The sequence below is a fragment of the Apodemus sylvaticus genome, chromosome 15 (genome assembly GCF_947179515.1).
Source record: "Apodemus sylvaticus chromosome 15, mApoSyl1.1, whole genome shotgun sequence".
In the NCBI taxonomy this organism is placed as follows: Eukaryota; Metazoa; Chordata; class Mammalia; order Rodentia; family Muridae; genus Apodemus; species Apodemus sylvaticus.
This window is the reverse complement of record NC_067486.1, coordinates 63759670-63778100: the sequence shown is the minus strand read 5'-3', so window position 1 is coordinate 63778100 and position 18431 is coordinate 63759670. Positions and strand designations below refer to the sequence as shown.

General features: G+C 37.8%; 1 protein-coding gene across 9 annotated transcripts in view; it reads right to left on the bottom strand.

Annotated features, from left to right (window-relative positions):
- Eaf2 (ELL associated factor 2) overlaps positions 1-18431 on the bottom strand; it is a 1192577-nt gene that overhangs the window by 9875 nt on the left and 1164271 nt on the right. For 6 of the 9 annotated variants that reach the window (XM_052158383.1, XM_052158382.1, XM_052158381.1 and 3 more), the window contains 2 exons: positions 10187-10323; positions 7156-7301 (listed from right to left, as the gene is read on the bottom strand). In XM_052158383.1, coding sequence (XP_052014343.1) covers positions 7156-7301; positions 10187-10323 — 283 coding nt within the window. The remainder of the gene's footprint in view (positions 1-7155; positions 7302-10186; positions 10324-18431) is intronic. The other 3 variants (XM_052158387.1, XM_052158386.1, XM_052158388.1) reach the window with 1 other exon arrangement.

Genomic DNA, 18431 nt, shown 5'->3' with positions numbered 1-18431 from the left:
ATGGCCATTTTAACTATATTGATTCTGCCAATCCATGAGCATGGGAGGTTTTCCCATTTTTTGAGGTCTTCTTCCATTTCCTTCTTCAGAGTCTTGAAGTTCTTGTCATACAGATCTTTCACATCTAAACCATCTATTTTAACAATTCCTGTAGTGCACTGTCCAAGAAACTTTCTAAACATACAGCCTGTTCCTGTTGCCCTTGGTTACCTGCAGAGGTGTAAGGTGGGTCCCTATTGCTAAACACACCATGTGCTTCAATAACAGGGTCCAGAAACCCCTTGGCTGGAACTGATGTGCATGCCCTTTCCTCAAGGATTACCTTTCATGGTTTCAAAAGGTGACATGGAAGCTTCAGTGAAGAGAAGCAACCAACAGCGTCACCCAGCTGTCATGCCCACGAACCCTGTCAATTGGTGTAATAGCATTAACAAAGTATTAGTAGTACACACTCCTTAGTGGTAACCAGCAGCTCTCTAATTGAACTTATGACTCACACAGCCAGAAAGACTATACTTGGTACTGGAAACTTAGTTAACTTCTCAGTGCTAGTGAAGTCATGGTCACTCAGGAAGAATCTACAACCACTAACTTCCTTAAAGACCAACATAATCTCTAATAATAACACTCTACACATCCACAGGCAAGTGTAGTTTTCATCCCTCATCCGGGAAACTTCTTTTTGCAATTGACAAAGATCAAAACAGAAAACTAAAACCAATCAAAATTCTGAATTGTGGAGCCCAGTTCCAACAGATAACATCTACAAATCATATCTGCACCTAAGGCTCAGGAAACATTTGGAAGGAGGGAACAGAAAGACTGAAAGACTCTAGGATCATACAGTCTTACACATAGATCAAGGAGTTTGCTGTGAGACTGTATCTCCTGGTTCCATCAGAAGCTATATCTACAGAGTCTATTGCCGAAGTGTTACCTGAACAAGGGTGACACAAATGAGCACACCAAACTGGAGAGAGACAAACCTATGGAGCCTCAACTCTACACAAAGAACTATAGTCAGCCGAGAAAAGCTGAGAAAAAGAAAAACAGCCTTCCCCAGGGAAGAACATACCAATTGACTGTCCAGTTCCAAATGGTCATCTCTGAAAACATTAAAAAACACACACACATACATACATACATGCATACATGCATACATACATACATACATACATACATACATACATACATACACATATACAGGCAGGCAGACAGACAGATAAATACAAAATGCATGATTAGTTTTTTTCTTATTGCTTAATATGCACAGTGAAGTGCCATTTATACCGAAAAACTTCATTCTTTTCCCATCTGTTCTAGAGGAAGCTGTGATGAAGCTTCCTTACATAGGTTTTCACCCTATTTATTTAAAGGGGATTTAAAATCTTAAAGTATTTTTGAAAAGCCAATTTCCATCATAACTTTGGTTGTAATATTTTAGGACAAAAGAAAGATAATGTTGGTGTCTTCTAGTATTCTTAAAGTTCTTTTTAAGACACATAGAATTCATGGGGTATGGGAAGATCAGTCTCATTCTTCAAATAAGTTATTTGAAGCAGAGACACCAAAGGACCAATATTTCAGGGCAGAACTAAGTTTGCTGATTCTCAGGTCAATATTTTTCCAGAATTCTATAAAAATGGTAAATTGTGAACAAGTTTTAGCCTAAAGTGTATAAAATATTTAGTCAATACATTGTCAAACAGTACCTTGCCAGGGGGATACCATTTTAAGTTAGCTGATAATATCTGACTACCACTTTCTGTCTGGACTCACTCACTGGATGGCCATTTCCACCCTAAGTCCTTTGTTCCTTCTCTGTACCTGGATGGTTAGACATCATCCAGGTCTCTGTGGTTGTTATTGTTGTTGTTGTGTGCATTGTGATTAATAAAGAATTAATCATAATTCATTAGGGCAAAATGCACACAGAGATGAGTTTTGGCCCAAATTGCCTTGGCTATCTGTCACAGAGCAAGACCCATCCCCATAAACACTGTAGTATGCTTTTCCTCCAATTAGTATCATCATTTTGATGTCTATGACCAAAGTTGTCTGTTATTTTACTTCATATAAATACTGTCACTCACACGTGACATTTTGTGTATGCCTCTTATCCACATCTTGTTTATAAATTCATTTGTGTTTTTTAAAGACTCTGCACCTCATTCTATTCAATTGTTATGATATACATTATATAAATACAACATACATTGGGTATCAACTTTCAATTTATAGATAGTCTGGTTGTCTTCCATTTTTAGTAGTAACAAGTTTGTGATAACAAATAGGGTTGTTCTGTAAAACCTACTGTAAATCTTGTGACATATGTATTCATTTTTCCTATGTAGAAAAGAATATGTTTATCTTCATTAAAATCCATCAGCTTTCAAAATGATCTATAATCCTTGTTTTTTAATATGCAATGATCCAAAGCAATTTTCATATATTCATTGGCCACTTGAATGTCTTCTTTTGCTAAGCATCTGCTCAAATACTTTTCTTGTATTTGGTTGTCTTCTCCTCAGTGATTTGTACACATCCCTTATACTAACTAGCTTTAGCTGTGAGTCCTTTGTCATGTATATATATTATGAATATTTCTGTCAAATCTATGTAGCTAGGCTACAGTGCTTTTTGGTATACCACTAATTCTCTGAAAGGTTGGCTCTTGCTCATATTGGCTTAGGTGTTACCCTCTCTAAGGATTTATTTCTTTCAAGCCACCATTACCTGCTTTCTTTTCTTTGAGACACTTACTTCTAAAATTCATTTGAATATACATTTGCCCTCTTACTTCTTGCCTCCTCCTCCTTCTCTTCCTTCTCCTCTTCTTCTTCCTCCTCCTCTTCCTCTTCCTCCTCCCTCATTGAAATGGCCAAATATAAGCAATGTGAGAAGAGAAATTCTTAGTCACATTGTACAATTATTTTGTATAATATTTAATTTGTTATTTCTTTCAATTTTTAATTTTTAACTTAGGAAAGATGCTGGTTTATAGCTTTATTTTTTCTTATGCATATTAATTCAGTTTGTGTATCATGGTAATTTTAACCTTAAAAATGAGCTTATCAATGTTCTATGTTGGTAACATTTCTGTTACTATAAAATGCATTTGAGGTTTCAATTATAAAACAATAAGGTTTATTTTGCTCTCAGGGTTAGAGGTCTCAATCCACAGTCAGGCAGACCCATCGCTTTTAAGCATCCAATGGAGGTGCTTGATGGAAATGACAAGGAACACATAGTGAATCAAACATGGGCAGGGACTCAAGACAGGAGGAGGAAGGTGCTAATACCCCTTTCTAGGCCACACAGCACTGGGCAAGAGCTCTTGGTAGAATTACTTCCCTCTGATATGCCCATACTTGTGTTTGGCACATTTTGGTCACGTTCACACTCCAAGCATCCTTCCACTCTTTACACTCTCAGCACGCTCCTGCTTTCTTGTCATGGAGTCCCCACCCCACTCTCATGTCTTTTGGGTTTTATTTTTGCGTTGTGGCCCACTAGGGCTTAACTAGAGCCACTCTCTTGGGCATGGCTGTGAGGCTACCTGCTTGAAAATGAGCAACTCATCAATGACCATCACTGAAGACAATGGACCTCCTCTCCTCCAGTAGCCTATTAATTCCTCATATGTGACTGAATGCTTACTGTCTCTGTTTTGTGCATGCCCTTGTAGGCAGCTACAGCTGTTGTGAGTTCATGAGTGTCACAGACAGCATGTCACTACCCTACAGCATGCCCTCTTCCCTACTGTTTGGGTCTTACATTCTTTCCCTTCTTCCTTGGTGTTTCCTGAAATAGTTGTAATATTCTTCTATAACTTTGTAATGGTTACTGGATCCATAGTGAATACATTACACTACTGATTGTAGAAGTGTTCATTAAATTCCCAATATTAATGATTTGTGTCTTTTCATTTTTTAAAAAGATTTATTTATTATATGTTAGTACACTGTAGCTATGTTCAGGTTTTAAATATTATTGTCCCAAGTATCAGCATTAACCAAAAGGTTAACTTTTGCTTTGATTGTCACATATGATTTGGGAACGTCATGAGGACAATCATATTCTATTGTCCATTGTCTTCCTGTTGTTCTTTATCCCTCACTTATGCTCCCAAATTCCTTCCTGTTATCATGTCTTTTATGATTACTTCAATTTCTATAGCAAATACTTCAGAGCACACCGATAGTAACAAATACTTTTAGTGTTCATTTCTGTGTAAGTCTATTTCTCCTTTATTACTTGAGAAAACAGAGTTCATGACTTTCAGCATTAAGAGTCACTTCTGAATTTCCAGTAAGACATACTCTATTACCTACATGGTGTTCCTCTGTGTAGTACAGCATAGCTCTCTTGCCTTCTGGACTTTTATCTTTGTCCTTAGGTTTCAGATGTTTAATATATGTGTCTTAGCATGCATTTCTTTGGGTTTATCCTGTTTTGAATTTGTTCGATTTCTTAAATCTATGGGTACATGTCAATCAACCTGGGGTCATTTTCAGGGGTTATTTCTTACAATTATTTTTCAGTCCCCTTTTCTTTGTCTTCTGAGAGTTCATTTGCCTCACCTCTTGGAACTTTTGTAACTTTGCAACAAGTCCTTGTGGGTCTATTCCCTTTGCCTAAGTACACTTTCTGTTTTAGATCAAGTGAATTCTCTCCATCTATTTATTCTCTAGTATGTAGGCCCGCCCAGTGGATTCTTGCTGCTATTTTGCTAGTTTTATAATTTCTATTTGAGCCTTGTTTAAAATTTCTTTTTAATTCTAATTTTCACTTGCTTTAAGAAAATATATAATTGAATCATTTTGTGAAAGCTATTTTAAGACCGTCATCAGATAATTCTAACATCTATTTTCTCTGGGAATTACTATGGACATTTCTCATTCAAGTTGTGATTTTCCTGATTCACAGTATGATATGAACTTCCTAGTATATCTTACTTTTAGTGTGTATTCTAAGGGACAACTGACTTAAATCTTTTAGTTTAGCAGGAAGTTCTGATTCAGGCTTAGCATGCAGATACTTGCCTGTTTTTGTGACAAATGACACTCTAGTTCCAGACCTTTCACAGATCTGTTGTGGTTTTCTTGGTAAATCTCCAGCAACTAGAGTTCCCACTGGTAAACTTGACAAAGGAGCTTTACCAGCATTGAAGCCCAGTTCCGGGGAAAAGGAAGAGCATGGCCTAATACAACAAAGACTGCTTCAGGGTTGAGTGTGTGTGTGTGTTCCCATGAAGGGGGAGGGAAGCAAAGAGTGCATCTCTGCTTGCTATGGTAGGTGTCCCTTGCCAGAGTCATCCAGTCTCCAGGTGCCTTTCAGATGCAGAGAAAACTTTGAAGGCAGGGAGACTGTCTGGGAGATGGAGAGGCATGAGTGTTTGTCACAGTGAGGTGCCACGTGCACATGCCTTCTGTCCAGGCATTTCCCAGTGGAGAAGGACAGTCTCAGTCCAAGCACAGAGAAACATTTTAAGACCCCAAGTGCTTGCATAGCATCATTCCTTTTGCTGGAACACTCCACTATCTGATGTCTTTGAGTGATACTGTGGAATTTTAGGCCCAACCTAATTTCTTAAACTCAAATTAACAGATAACTCAAAGATGGAAATGCAAAAACTGATGCACAGTATTTCTAGTGTAATTTCTGGATATAAATTAGAAAGATATTTCAACCATCAGAGAGTAGTCAATTACGAGGCTGGAAAGGTGGTCCATCAGTTAAGAGCATGCTTTTCCAGAGGACCCAAGTTCAGTTCCTAGCACCCATGTTAGGTGACTCACAACCACCTGTGGCTCCAGGTTCAAGAGATCCATGTCCTCTTCTGGCATCTGTGGGTACCTGCACACATGTGAACAAACACGTATTCCCACATACATATACATACACAAAATTTGTAACTTAATTTTTTTTAAATGGAAGTTAATAGTACTATAGGGTCAATAAAACATTTGATTGAATATAGTCTAAGGATGCTATATGAGCATCTCCAGGTAGGTAATGTTCCTTTGCATACAAATTTAGCATAAGAAAATTATACTTGGTTCAGGCTAGCTGAATCTCTAACTTTTCTATGAGGTATGATATCAAAGTCCTGCTTTTAATTAAGGTCTGACACAGAAGTGCCACATGAAGGACCTTCTAGCTCTACCACAGTCTCAGTATTAAGGACATAATTACTTTCTAGAATTGTTTCACACAATGAATTGCTTTTAGGATCTAGTAGCAAGGAATAGAATGGTTCTTTGAAACCTATCTTGTTTTTTTTTTTAAAAAAATATTTATTATATTTATGTGAATACTCTGAAGCTGTTTTCAGACACACCAGAAGAGGGCAACAGATTCTCTTACAGATAGTTGCAAGGCATGTGGTTGCTGGGAATTGAACTCATGACCTTTGGAAGAGCAGTCAGTGCTCTTAACTGGTGAACCATCTCTCCAGCCCCAGAACCTATCTTATTATACTACCTATTAATGTAATATAAAATATGCAACTTATATCTTTATTTTTGTTTTGCTATCTAGTAAGTGCAAAGATAAATTCTATTTTAATTTTAATAAGTAGCAAATATACTTTAAAATTTTCCTTTAATCTCTGAATTTTCTAACTATATACATGTATAGGAATGATACCATGATACTATTTTGGAAGTAGTCATAAGATAAAATAAAATTCAATATCTGGAGTCTTGCTAATGTTCAATTATTGTAACATCAATATCCTAAGTGTAATTAGAAAAAAAGAGCTTTAAGTTCCTTCATCTTGAACCTCCTTTACCTCCCCAGAAATACCATCCTGCAAGAAGGGACACAGCAATAGAAAGAAATTGCCTCCTGTGACTGTTGATTTGGAGGTGCCTTGGCCATCTATAACTGACTATAAACAATAAATTTCACAGGAAGATAATGAACTGATGAAACACACTTTTTCTCCTAAATGATAATAAAAAATGATGTGGCATGGATATACCTGCAAAAATATAGTAATTTATATGTTATATCAACATCCCAGGAAAGTACACAATCATAAAGTATATTATGTTCTCACTAAGTCCCAGTGTTAGTGGAAATTAACACTTAATATTTACATAATATTACTTACTTTATAAGTTGACATTATATACACTTAGATTTTACCTCTTTCAATATCATCCATTAGAGACATTGGAGACATTTTATCTTCTGATGGAGAAAGCTGCACAAGGTTGGAAGTCCTAGGCAGATTCCACATTTGCTGTTGCTGTTTTTCTAGTCTATACTGGATTTTGCTACTCCCTTCCACTCTGCAATTAAGAATATCAAATATCGAAAAGGTAAGCTAGAAATGTCACAAATTAAACTTACTAAGTTACTGAACTTTATCACTTCTTCTTTAGAAACCTCTTCAATGACATTTAAGGATTAAAATGTTAATCCATTTAACAAATATATATCAAGTTCCTCCTACATGTGTGGAGTACACACTGGTCCATGGAGGGCTGCGATGGCCAATGACAAAACAAAGCAACCGCTCAAAGGAGCAGACAGCACACTTATAAATGACTACAAGAAGGAGAAAATAAAATATATGTGTAAATAAAACTAAATCGTTTTCACATGTCCCACTCATAATTTTAAAACAGGCCTATAAACAAAGGAAGAGTCCACTTCAGAAGTCATGGTTGAGGCCTGCCTTTCCCATTTCCTGTGATAGAATCCTTCCAGTTCCTCCTTCCCAAAGTTTTAGCCCCTCATTTTCTCTCATTCATTAATGCTCCCCAAAATCTAGGTTTACCCATTTTCAGGTTTTCCACATCATTTCTTTTTATCTAGTTTCTTTACTAATGTTTTAGACCAGAACTGCAAACATGCCAATCCCTGGTTGGAAAGATCTTAATATGTAACTCCTGCCAGCAAGAAAATGCCCTTGGTTCTCAGTTAATATTCAAGGCATTAACCCCGACCTACCTTTACAACCTAAACTCTAATCCACTACCATCATTTCCCACTTTTCAATTCTTACACATGGGCATAGAGACAAATACCTGTGTATAAAGAGTCTAATTCACCAGCCGAAACAATGAGCTATATTCCCATCTTCACACTTGCTTCATCTATTCCCATACCCTTTCTGGTCAGTTTAAGGGAGCCTGGGCATCAGGGGCATTAACAAATAGAGGTTCTGAGGTTTCTTCTCTCAGTTGAAGTTGACTTTGGGAATGACTACTTTGTAAACACATTTTTGTTAGTGTATGTTAGCTGCACAAGATAATGAGCTTCACCATGGCATTTTATAGATGTATAATGTGCTTCAACAATATCCATTCTTCAGTCCCTCTCCCTTGCTTTCTCCAACTACAGCAACTTCTGTTTTAAACACACATTTAAGGTAATTCTTAGGATTGTAACTTCCTTTGAAGTAACATTTTTCATTTTAAAAATTTTATTTGTATTAGATCTATTTATTTTACTTTATGTGTTGTTCTGTATTCTGTACCCCATGGGTGCTTGATAACTGTGGAGGTCAGAAAAGGGCATTGGATCTCCTGGATTTGGAGTTACAGATGGTTGTGAGCTACCCTGTTGGTGCTGAGAATTACACTTGGGTCCTCTGTAAGAGTCCCAAATGCTCCTAACCACCAAGCCATCTCTCCAGCCCCAGAAGTAACATTTTCAACAAAGTTTTTTTTCTTTCTTTTTTTATTGAATATAATCTTCATTTAGATTTCAAAAGGTAAAACCTTTCTTGGTTCCCTTCCTCCCCTAAAGCCCTCAACCCCTCTTCCCACTCCTTGCCTCCAAGTATATGCCCCTCCACCTGACCCACTCCCACCTCCCACACCCCTCTATTTCCCTTTGTTGAGGTATCTATTGAGCCTTCACAGGACCAAGGACCTCTCCTCCAATTGAGGCATTCCTCTATCACATTTTTGGCTGCAACCATTGATGATGATGATGATTGATGGTTTAGTCCCTGGGAGTCCTGGGGTGTCTGCGTAGCCGACATCATTGTTCTTCCCAAGGGGCTGTAAACCCATTTAGCTCCTCCAGTCTGCCCTCCAACTCCTCCATTGGGGACCCCACACCCAGTCCAATGGTTGGCTGCTTCTAAAAGACTTCTATCAACTTCTAAAGAAGTCTATCTTCTTCTAAAGACTTTAATCAGCCATGTACCTTCTCTTCAATTCTTATAGTAATTTTATTTCTATTGTTTATTTAGCTCTTAGAGCAGTGCCCTTATATTATGTGGCTTAAAATGTACCATTTACATCTAAAAGGATTTAAGGTGAATATATATATATATATATATATATATATATATATATATATATATATATATATGTGTGTGTGTGTGTGTGTGTGTGTGTGTGTGTGTGTGTATGTGTGTATGTGTGTGTATGCTGATTTTTAAATTAAGCAAACTGTTAGTATGATTAAAATGTATAAGGTATATAAGTCTTAAGGTTAGTCTTTATTTAGCAAACTTTCCTTTCTCTAGTATGCCTTCCATATTCTAAGTACTCAATTTACTAATAAAGGCAGTTATTTTTGGATAGTGGATAATGTTTCTGTTCAGTCCAATGATATGAAACTATCTACAATAGTATGAAAGGAATACTACTTACATACCTGGAAATCATTTCAACATCACAAGGCAGTGTGGTATGATCTTTTCACTAAGAATCATTACTAAATTTAAACTTTAAAAGACTTAAAGAAATTTTAAATTTCACCTTATATGTGCATCTATTTGAGTGTGTGTGTGTGTGTGTGTATAGATCTGAGTATGGTGCATTTACATAAAACATTCATTAGTCAGGGATGTTGCTCTTTCACTCTCCACTCAGTCTTTTGAGGCAGGGTCTCTCTTTGATCCAGGAGCTTGCACATTTTGGCTAAGCTGGAGGCCAGCAACCCCATCATCCTCTTGGTTGGAACAGCTGCAGTGTTGTGATGCTGAGTTCTCAGACATGGACAGGATGTCTGGCTTGTCACTTGGGTAGAGTGGTCTAAACTATAAGCCTCATGCTTATACAACAAGCTCTCTTTATACATGAACCATCTTTGTAGGCCCAATTAAAAGACTTTAAAAAACACACCTCATAGCGTAATTTGACTTAACCCATTCATTATTTTTTCTTAGAAGTGTATACGTTGGTAAAATAATTTCATTCAATGCACCACCTACCTTGTTTTCTTCACAGTGATGTTGCTGCTGAGCTTTTCTAGGCGGCATTCCCCAGTATCATGGTTAATAATCAAAATGCATTCTTTTAAGTAAGGCCTCTTAGAACCTTTGAAAACTGTGACTGGTGGAGTTGAGCCCTGTTTAAGAAGTTATCATCATTACTTGAAATTTATCATAGTGATTTAATTGAGATGGGCATTGAGTTATTTTTGTACTGATTTTTAATCCAGGTTATACATCAAGTCACTTATAAATGATTTAAAGTTACTACCCTAAAACCAACAAGTGTGGCTTAAAAATAAAAGTACAAAGACAGAGGTAGATTTAAAAGGTTGAGATCAAGCCAGACTTGGCCTTTATTTCTAGCTGCAGAGGAGGCAAAGTCAGGAGGGTTCCAAGTTCAAAGCCTGTCTGGATTACAGAATGAGTACAAAGCCAGTGAGGAAACTTAGTTGAAGCCTGTCTCAAGATAAACACTGAAAAGGAGGGCTGTGGATTCAGTTCAGTGGTACAGCACGTGGCTAGCATGTATGCAACTTTAGTATGTATGAAACTTTAGGTCCTAGTACATGTGCACATATACACACACAAACACACACACACACACACATTCAAACCTGCTATCACTGAAGAAAGGAAAATTAATTACCCTGAAATAGTTAGATTTGTTCTATTTTCACTAGTAAACTAGATTCAATCTAATCTAATCTAATCTAATCTAATCTAATCTAATCTAATCTAAAATTATTTACAGGGAAAGAAACAGGACCTTTGAATCATATTCTCATTTTGAGATGATCAAGAAAATATTAATAGAGACCAAATCTTATTAATTATCTTGTATGATAACAACATACACTTAATTAAAAAATGAAAAGTTCTTTTTTAGTAATATATAAATACTGATTCAAGAAATGAGTTAAACTTTAGGATTTTTCTTTAAAATGTACCAGAAGGGAGTGGTAAGAGAATAATTACTCAGTAACAGTTAAGTTTTCTATTATGTCATTCTTTACAAAAGGATAAAGAGAGAATGAGGAGATGGCTCATTTGGTAAACGTTTGCCACAAAAGCATAAGGACCTGAGTCCAAATCCTAGCACCCATGTAAAAAGAAGTGCACAGTGGTGTGTACTCACAATCTTAGCACTGGAGACAAGATAGGCAGGTCTCTGGATTTTGCTGGCCAGGTATCCTCGACTAATCTGTTTATCTAAAAAAGTAAGGTGGATGACTCCTAAAAAATGAAGTGTGAAGATGACCTCTGGCATGCACGTGTACACACACACACACACACACACACACACACACCTAAAGAAACTCAGACCACCGCTATTATTTTACAACTTTCCTTATTTTCATCACTTCCAACTCCAAACATGAAGAAATTTTATATTATTATTCTTAGTTTCACATGTATAATTCCTAAACATAGTTCACCTGGTCACAGCTCACAAGTTCTCACAGTCTCTGTATTTTAAGGATGTTTATAAACTTTATTCTTTATCAAAGTGAAGAGCATTTCTAATCTTTAGAAACAATTTTTAAACTTATTTTTTAATGTGTATGGGTGTTTTGCCCTTATACATATCTGTGCACCATGTGTATACCCAGTGCACAGAGGTTAGAAGAGGGCATCAGATCTCCTGGAACCGGAGTTACAGTGAAGTGCTGGAAATTAAACCTGGTTCCTCTGAAAGAGAAGCCAGTGCTCCTAACTGCTGAGCCATCTCTCCAGCCCCACCATTCCTAATCTTTAACACTGAATTTCTGCTCATTTCCTTAAAGTACCTAGTAATTGTAAGTATATGAATTATCTTTGCCTCATAATAACTATTGAATACTTCCTACATCTCCATATTTACCATAATCCATCTTGGGGATTCAATCAACATTTCACCTAGATTACTGCCATCATTTTCTCTATTCTCTTTCCAATTGTGTTGCTAATCATGTTAATAGGCAATTATGTACTCAGCATAAGAGTCATATTCTACAAACCTATACATGGGGTCCTTCCTGAAGTTTTAAATTCTCCAACACTCTAAATCAGAATGATGCTTTGTATGTGTGATAGTTTGTGCCTTGAAGAGCTACCAAAGGCCTACAAATTAAAGTCTTATAATCTACTGAAGTGGCACTATCAGGAAATGGTGGACACTTGAAACAGTGGAGTCTAGTGACAGTCCTCTGGTTATTAGGGCTAAACCACTCAGGCTTGTGCTGGAACTCCAAGCTCTCCTCTTACTCTCTTATTTATATGCTATATGCTATATTTATATTTATTTATCTACTTATTTATTTATTTATTTATGTTTATCTATTAGAGTTGGAACATGAAGCAACAGTTTATGTCTGCAGATGTATTCCCATCGTGATGTGCAATATTAGATCAACTTGATTATGAACTAAAGCCTCTAAAACCACGGTCTCAAGTTACCCTTTCTCTTTATAAGCTGATTATCTCACGGGCTTATTATATTAATGAAAAGCTGACTAACTTAAGCAAAAGGTACCAAGAAGAAGAATCATTGCTATGAATACAGTTGACAATGTGGTAATACCAACAGAAAAATGAGATAGGAAAGATCCTGTTGGATCAGGTTTGAGATAGAAATTCTGTTGGGAATTGGACCTGAAGCCATACTTCTTATAATACACATGATAAATACATGCCTATATTTTTTTGACTATTCCCTGAGAATTTGCTGGAAGCTGAGCTTAAAGGCAAGTTTACTAATGGAGGAAGTTTCAAGGCAGCAAATACCTGGATTACACCATGAATATTACTGGCTACTTTTGGAAAGATTTATAGTAAGAACAAAAAAGTATGGAATATAAAGATTTGGAAAACCTGCAGTTTAGCTAGAATCAGATTATTAAGAAAGAGCTGTTGCTAAAAAGATTAATATTATTGGAAAGAAGTCAAATCCTTTGTACCTGATTAAAAGTAAAGACACCTTGGGGGCACTTCTGAAATTTATGAGGTCATAGGCATTAAGAACTTGGTGATGTAAAGAATGCAAATTTGTTTCAAAGACTTTCTAGGGATTTCCAGGATTCAAAGACTTTTGACAAGAGATTTCCAGGGCACCCTGCTCACTTAGGACTGCTTAAATTGGTGAAGAACTCAGAGGCTATGGGTACCTCCATGATATACTATAGCCTCATCTGAAGGATGTAGGCTTTGTCCAGATAAAAGTAAGGGGATCATGTAGGATTCCAGTGAGAATTCAAAGGCAAGTCTGGGGGAACAGGTAGTGTCAGTGTCCTGGCAGGTCTGAATCCCTGCAAGCAGCCCCTGCCAGGATGAGACACAGAGGGAACAGTGAGGGTGAAGCTGGAGCTGCAGTGGAGACCCAGGAGGGAAGAAGGACAGAATATGGACTGCCTACCCACCTGCCTAAGGATAGTGGAATCAGCAGAGCCCAGAAGTGTGGCTGTGTGGGCTGCAACCATCAGTGTGGTGGGGAATGGAGTTGCCTAAGCCCTTGGGCTCCAACATCCTAAGATGGTGTGCCCTGGATGCCGAGCATGAAGATTCAGAATTTAATGTATATCTACTGGGGCTTGACCTCATTCCTTTTTGCTAACTTCCTATTCTTTGTTTTTGGAGTATAAATATTTGTTTATTCTGCACCAATTAAAACATGTAACTTTATTTTATATTTTTTAGACTTCACAGCTGAATGTCTCTTGTGTCTCAGAGGGGGCTATGGACTTTTGAATATTTTATACTCTGGGGACTCTTTGAAGTGCACTAAAGATATTTAGCATTGAGAGGTAGATTTGAGCTGTGGGGGCCGGAAAAGGATGTTCTACAGTTGGGTCTGAAATGTTCCTGAAATGATCATGTATTAAAGGTTTGGTCCCTAGCTTGGTGCTCCTGGGAGAGGAGGAACACTGAAGAGGTGGAGCCTTGAGGAAGGCTTTTAGTCACTGGAGGATGCTTTAGAAAGAGATCTGAGGATTCTGCTCTCAGCCGTGATGTAAATTTTTATTTGATTTGATTTATTTTTTTGCTATGACTAAAAGTAGAAAAAGAAATCCATAAGTTAAAAGAAATCCTTTTCTCTTTACAGAGTAATTATCACAGGACTGTGTGGCACAGAAGAGATAATTGACTTAAAGTGGTCAGACAAGAGGCATACTGCAAACGAAAATATAAAGTACATGGGAGAACAGCTTGTTTGAGAAAGAAAAAGAGATGTGGCATCCAGCATCTGTGGGTATCAGCACTCAAAATGCATTCTCTCTCTCTCTCTCTCTCTCTCTCTCTCTCTCTCTCTCTCTCTCTCTCTCACACACACACACACACACACACACACACACACTCACACTCACACATACGCTCACACACAGGCATACACTCAAACACATGCATGCATATACATACATAAAATAAGAAAAAATTAAAATAAAACTATGGACTTGCTAGGGGCTAGAGAGATAACTCAGTGGTTAAGAGCCTTGACTACTCTTCCAATTCAATCCCCAGCAGCCACTGGGTGACTAAGGAAACAGTGAGAACTCACCCTACCTGTTTTTAGTATAACAGAGCAAGAGGACACACTGAAGCACACAAGAAGGAAAGAATTGCCAGAGCCACCTACACCCCAACTGTAAGCATTCCTGCAGGGAGAATCACACCTCTAGCTTTGGCTAAGGAGAGAGTCCAGTTCTCAGACTTAAAACCAACAGCAGGCCCATCCTAGTGAATCACAGTGTTAAGCAAAGCCCCATGATCCCTACCACATGGCTAACTGAACACGTGGACCTGTGTTAGGTCAAGTAGCTGCTTGTTTCACCCATATCTCTTACAAGATCAGTTGACAGAAAGCAGAACTCTTCCCATTGGGGAGCAGAAACTAAAGGTTGGTAAGACTTTGTCTCAGAGCCCAGTGGCATTCCCACCACAGTAAAACCGTCAATAAAAACTGAAGGCCTTGAGTTCATAGAAACTCCAGATTGGCCCTAGCATCGGGTACAGACCTGTGTGTGGAAAGAATCGAACAGTTTTGAATGCATCTGTTCTATTCACAATGTGGACTTATGCTACAGTCCTCTCCACCTAAGGTACAGGGTTCTATAGCTGCAACCCAACTGAATAACACCCTTCATAGCTAAGAGATTGTATTTACCACCTATCCCCATCCTTGGGAGCATAGATATCACAAGGCCAAGGTCTTAGACAAGGCTAACAAACCTCAGATGTGGCTAAAGTTTGTGCCCTAGTAGGACAGGCTTCTGTTTTGATCTGCATCACCATCAGCTCCACTGTGAACACCAACACACCTTGAGGCTGCATGGGTCCTTGTAGTTGTGTGACTCATGTCATCTAGCTTAATAACACCAATGTGGGTGGCCTGTGGGCTGCTGTCTCAAACACTACCCCAACCTCAAGCTGTAAAACTTATTTCAAGACATTTCTCAGTGGGAAAAGAACATAATAGCAAGCATAAGTTATAATTTTGTTGTTGTTGTTACTTGCTTGTTTGTTTTTGTTTTGTTTTGCTCTGGAACTTAGTGGTGGTGACACCTGACACTGGGTGTGTCCCATCCCTAGGCCTGTCTGTGAACAACCACAGTTCCAAGAAAAAACATGCAGTCTGCTTCTATTAGACCTCACTTTCAGCCATTAGCAGCTAAGACTGTTGTAGTAGCTCCGGATCACAAGTTCACTATAGTAAGCAGTCCACAGCATCATATGCCTTGGTCCTAATCAAGAACTGTGCTGGTGAGGCACAGGTCATAGCTGACTTAGTGGGACTGGTATTCACAGGTATCACATAGAAACCTAGGTTCAGTCTATCCACAGTGAGAATCTAGAGTCAGGTAGAATCTTCTTGTGTCCAATGACAGTCTACTATATATGAGGCAATCAGGCCTACCCTGGACCCAGGAATATATTTGTAGGAACAGATAAGTCTTTCCTTTACTCTGATATTCTTTCTGAACAGAACACCAATGGGGTATTTAATATAAATCTGGGCTATGATTGCCTTCTAGTATTGAAGTAACAACTCACCTACAACAAACTTCTGGAATAATCTGGACTTGGGCACCATCTAGTGTTGAAATGGTGCGAATGGACAAGGGCTCAGAGAAAAGAGGAAACCTGTTTAGAATTTATGCGGGTGGATGAGGAGAGTCAAATTAGGAAGTAAAATACATGACAGACTGGTTAATGCCTTGATGATGTCACACACTACACACATCACCAACTGTCATGAAGCAATGTATATTTATAACCCCAAAAAAGTGCTGGAAACTGACTAAGAGAGCATCAGTACAGGGAGTCCTCAGACAAGTAATTTAAAACAACTGTTTTAAAGACACTGAACAATCTCGCAATCTCAACAGAAACACAAAGAAATAGCTTAACAGTCTAACAGAAAAAGTTAAAAGACATGGGAACTACTTTTGAAAATAGCAACTCTTGAGCTGAAATTCCCTCAGGAAAATTTAAAACTGCTATATAGGAGGTAATGATATCAGGATAGATTAAACAGAAGAAACAATTAGTAAGCTTGAAAGTAATTGCAATGTGCACAACTGGCAAGAAACTGACATAGATTACAGAAGGAATTCTAAAATCTCAATAGTCAAAGCCAAACCCAATACCCATTAAAATGATTTAATAAGTTAATAATTTGATAGATTCAAATAAGCATGTAGCAAAAGAAGAAATACAAAGAGCTAATAAGGACTTGAAAACAGGTTCAACATTGATAACCCTATAAAAATTTTGTAAAATGTGATTATTGGAACTAAATGGAAAACAGTTTAGAAATTCTACAAAAAATAAGCAATAAAAACAAAAACCTTCATATACATAGATTTACCTTATGATCTGGCAATCTCAGTGCTAGATAGTAAGCCAAAATAAGCACATTTTCTTCTTCACTTATTTAGACTGTGATATTGTATTATGACTTTTAACTTTCCTGAAATGGAGATATGGCTAGGAATGCAAAAAATCAAATAATCAAGTGTTTTGTCACCTGAATCCAAACTAACTGCCTCCATGGGTCCACCACCTCTGAGGAATCTGTAGCTAATTGTCAACAACTTCCTACTTTTCTGCTTCTAGAAATAAATAGGAGCAGAATAGTGGACAGGAGACTAAAGTACTGGAAACTAGGTAGCTCAGATGGAGAAGGAAACTTTGGGAGAAGCCAAGGAAATTTCAATAACCTCTGTACATAAACTGTGGTAATTCCCCATTATACAAAAGACAAAGCTTCAGTTCTCTAATGCGACCTATGAGTCTCCAGCTTCATGATCTGATTCCATCTTTACAAAGGCTTTTTTGTTTGTCTCACCTCATGCATGCTTTACCATAGCCCCTGGAGACACTCTTACTCTCAGCTTATCAGGAAAGACACTGCATTGTGAGGGAAGACAGCTCTGCTCCAAGTCTCACAGAGTGGAACAAGGCTTTTATTGCTGGTACCCAGATTCTAACTCCCATGTCTCACTCCATCAGCATGTGTCACAGCCATGGATGAAGATGTGGAATGACAATAGCAAGACGCCTTTTTCTCAAACGATGTAAGTTTAAGACGAACTTTTTTCAAGAACATGGGTGACATATCTTTGTGTGTGAACTTTATAATATTGTTATATGTTGGGCAAAGATTACTTATAATTGAATAATCTGTATTTATATGTAGCATGTACCCATGGTTACATGCATACAATAAAGCAAAACTAAATAGAAATAGCTGCCGTTTTGGACCCAGAATATTCTTCCTTTATATCAAAATGGAGCTTAAGAGCAAACTTTGTAACTTGGTGTCTCTTATTTGAGGGGTTGTTTCTTGGAATTAGAGGAAATCTGAGAGGGAATCTGGATTAGAAGAAATAAGAACTCAGTCATACTTGCCTTCTCTATACACCCCTTCACCTACTTAGTTAAGTGAGTAACTCTGTTTTGGTGGTATTTGTGATTATCATCTTTAGTCTGTCTGATGTCTGGTGCCTCAGCTGCTCTGCCACATCAGACACACAGCCATCACCCCTAAGTCTCATATGTTCAGTTATCTGTTCAGCAGTTTACCAAAGGATTAGTCACGACCCACAACTAAGCCACTCCTGTCTTAGAAATAGCTCACCAGAACCTACTTGTCACAGTACAGAGGCAGAAGAGCTCACTAAGGTGTTTCTTCTTTCCCCTCCAGAAAGAGGCATATTGACATCTCCCCTTTCTTGGCAAAGCTAGAGAGAAGAGTTGGTATTCCTGG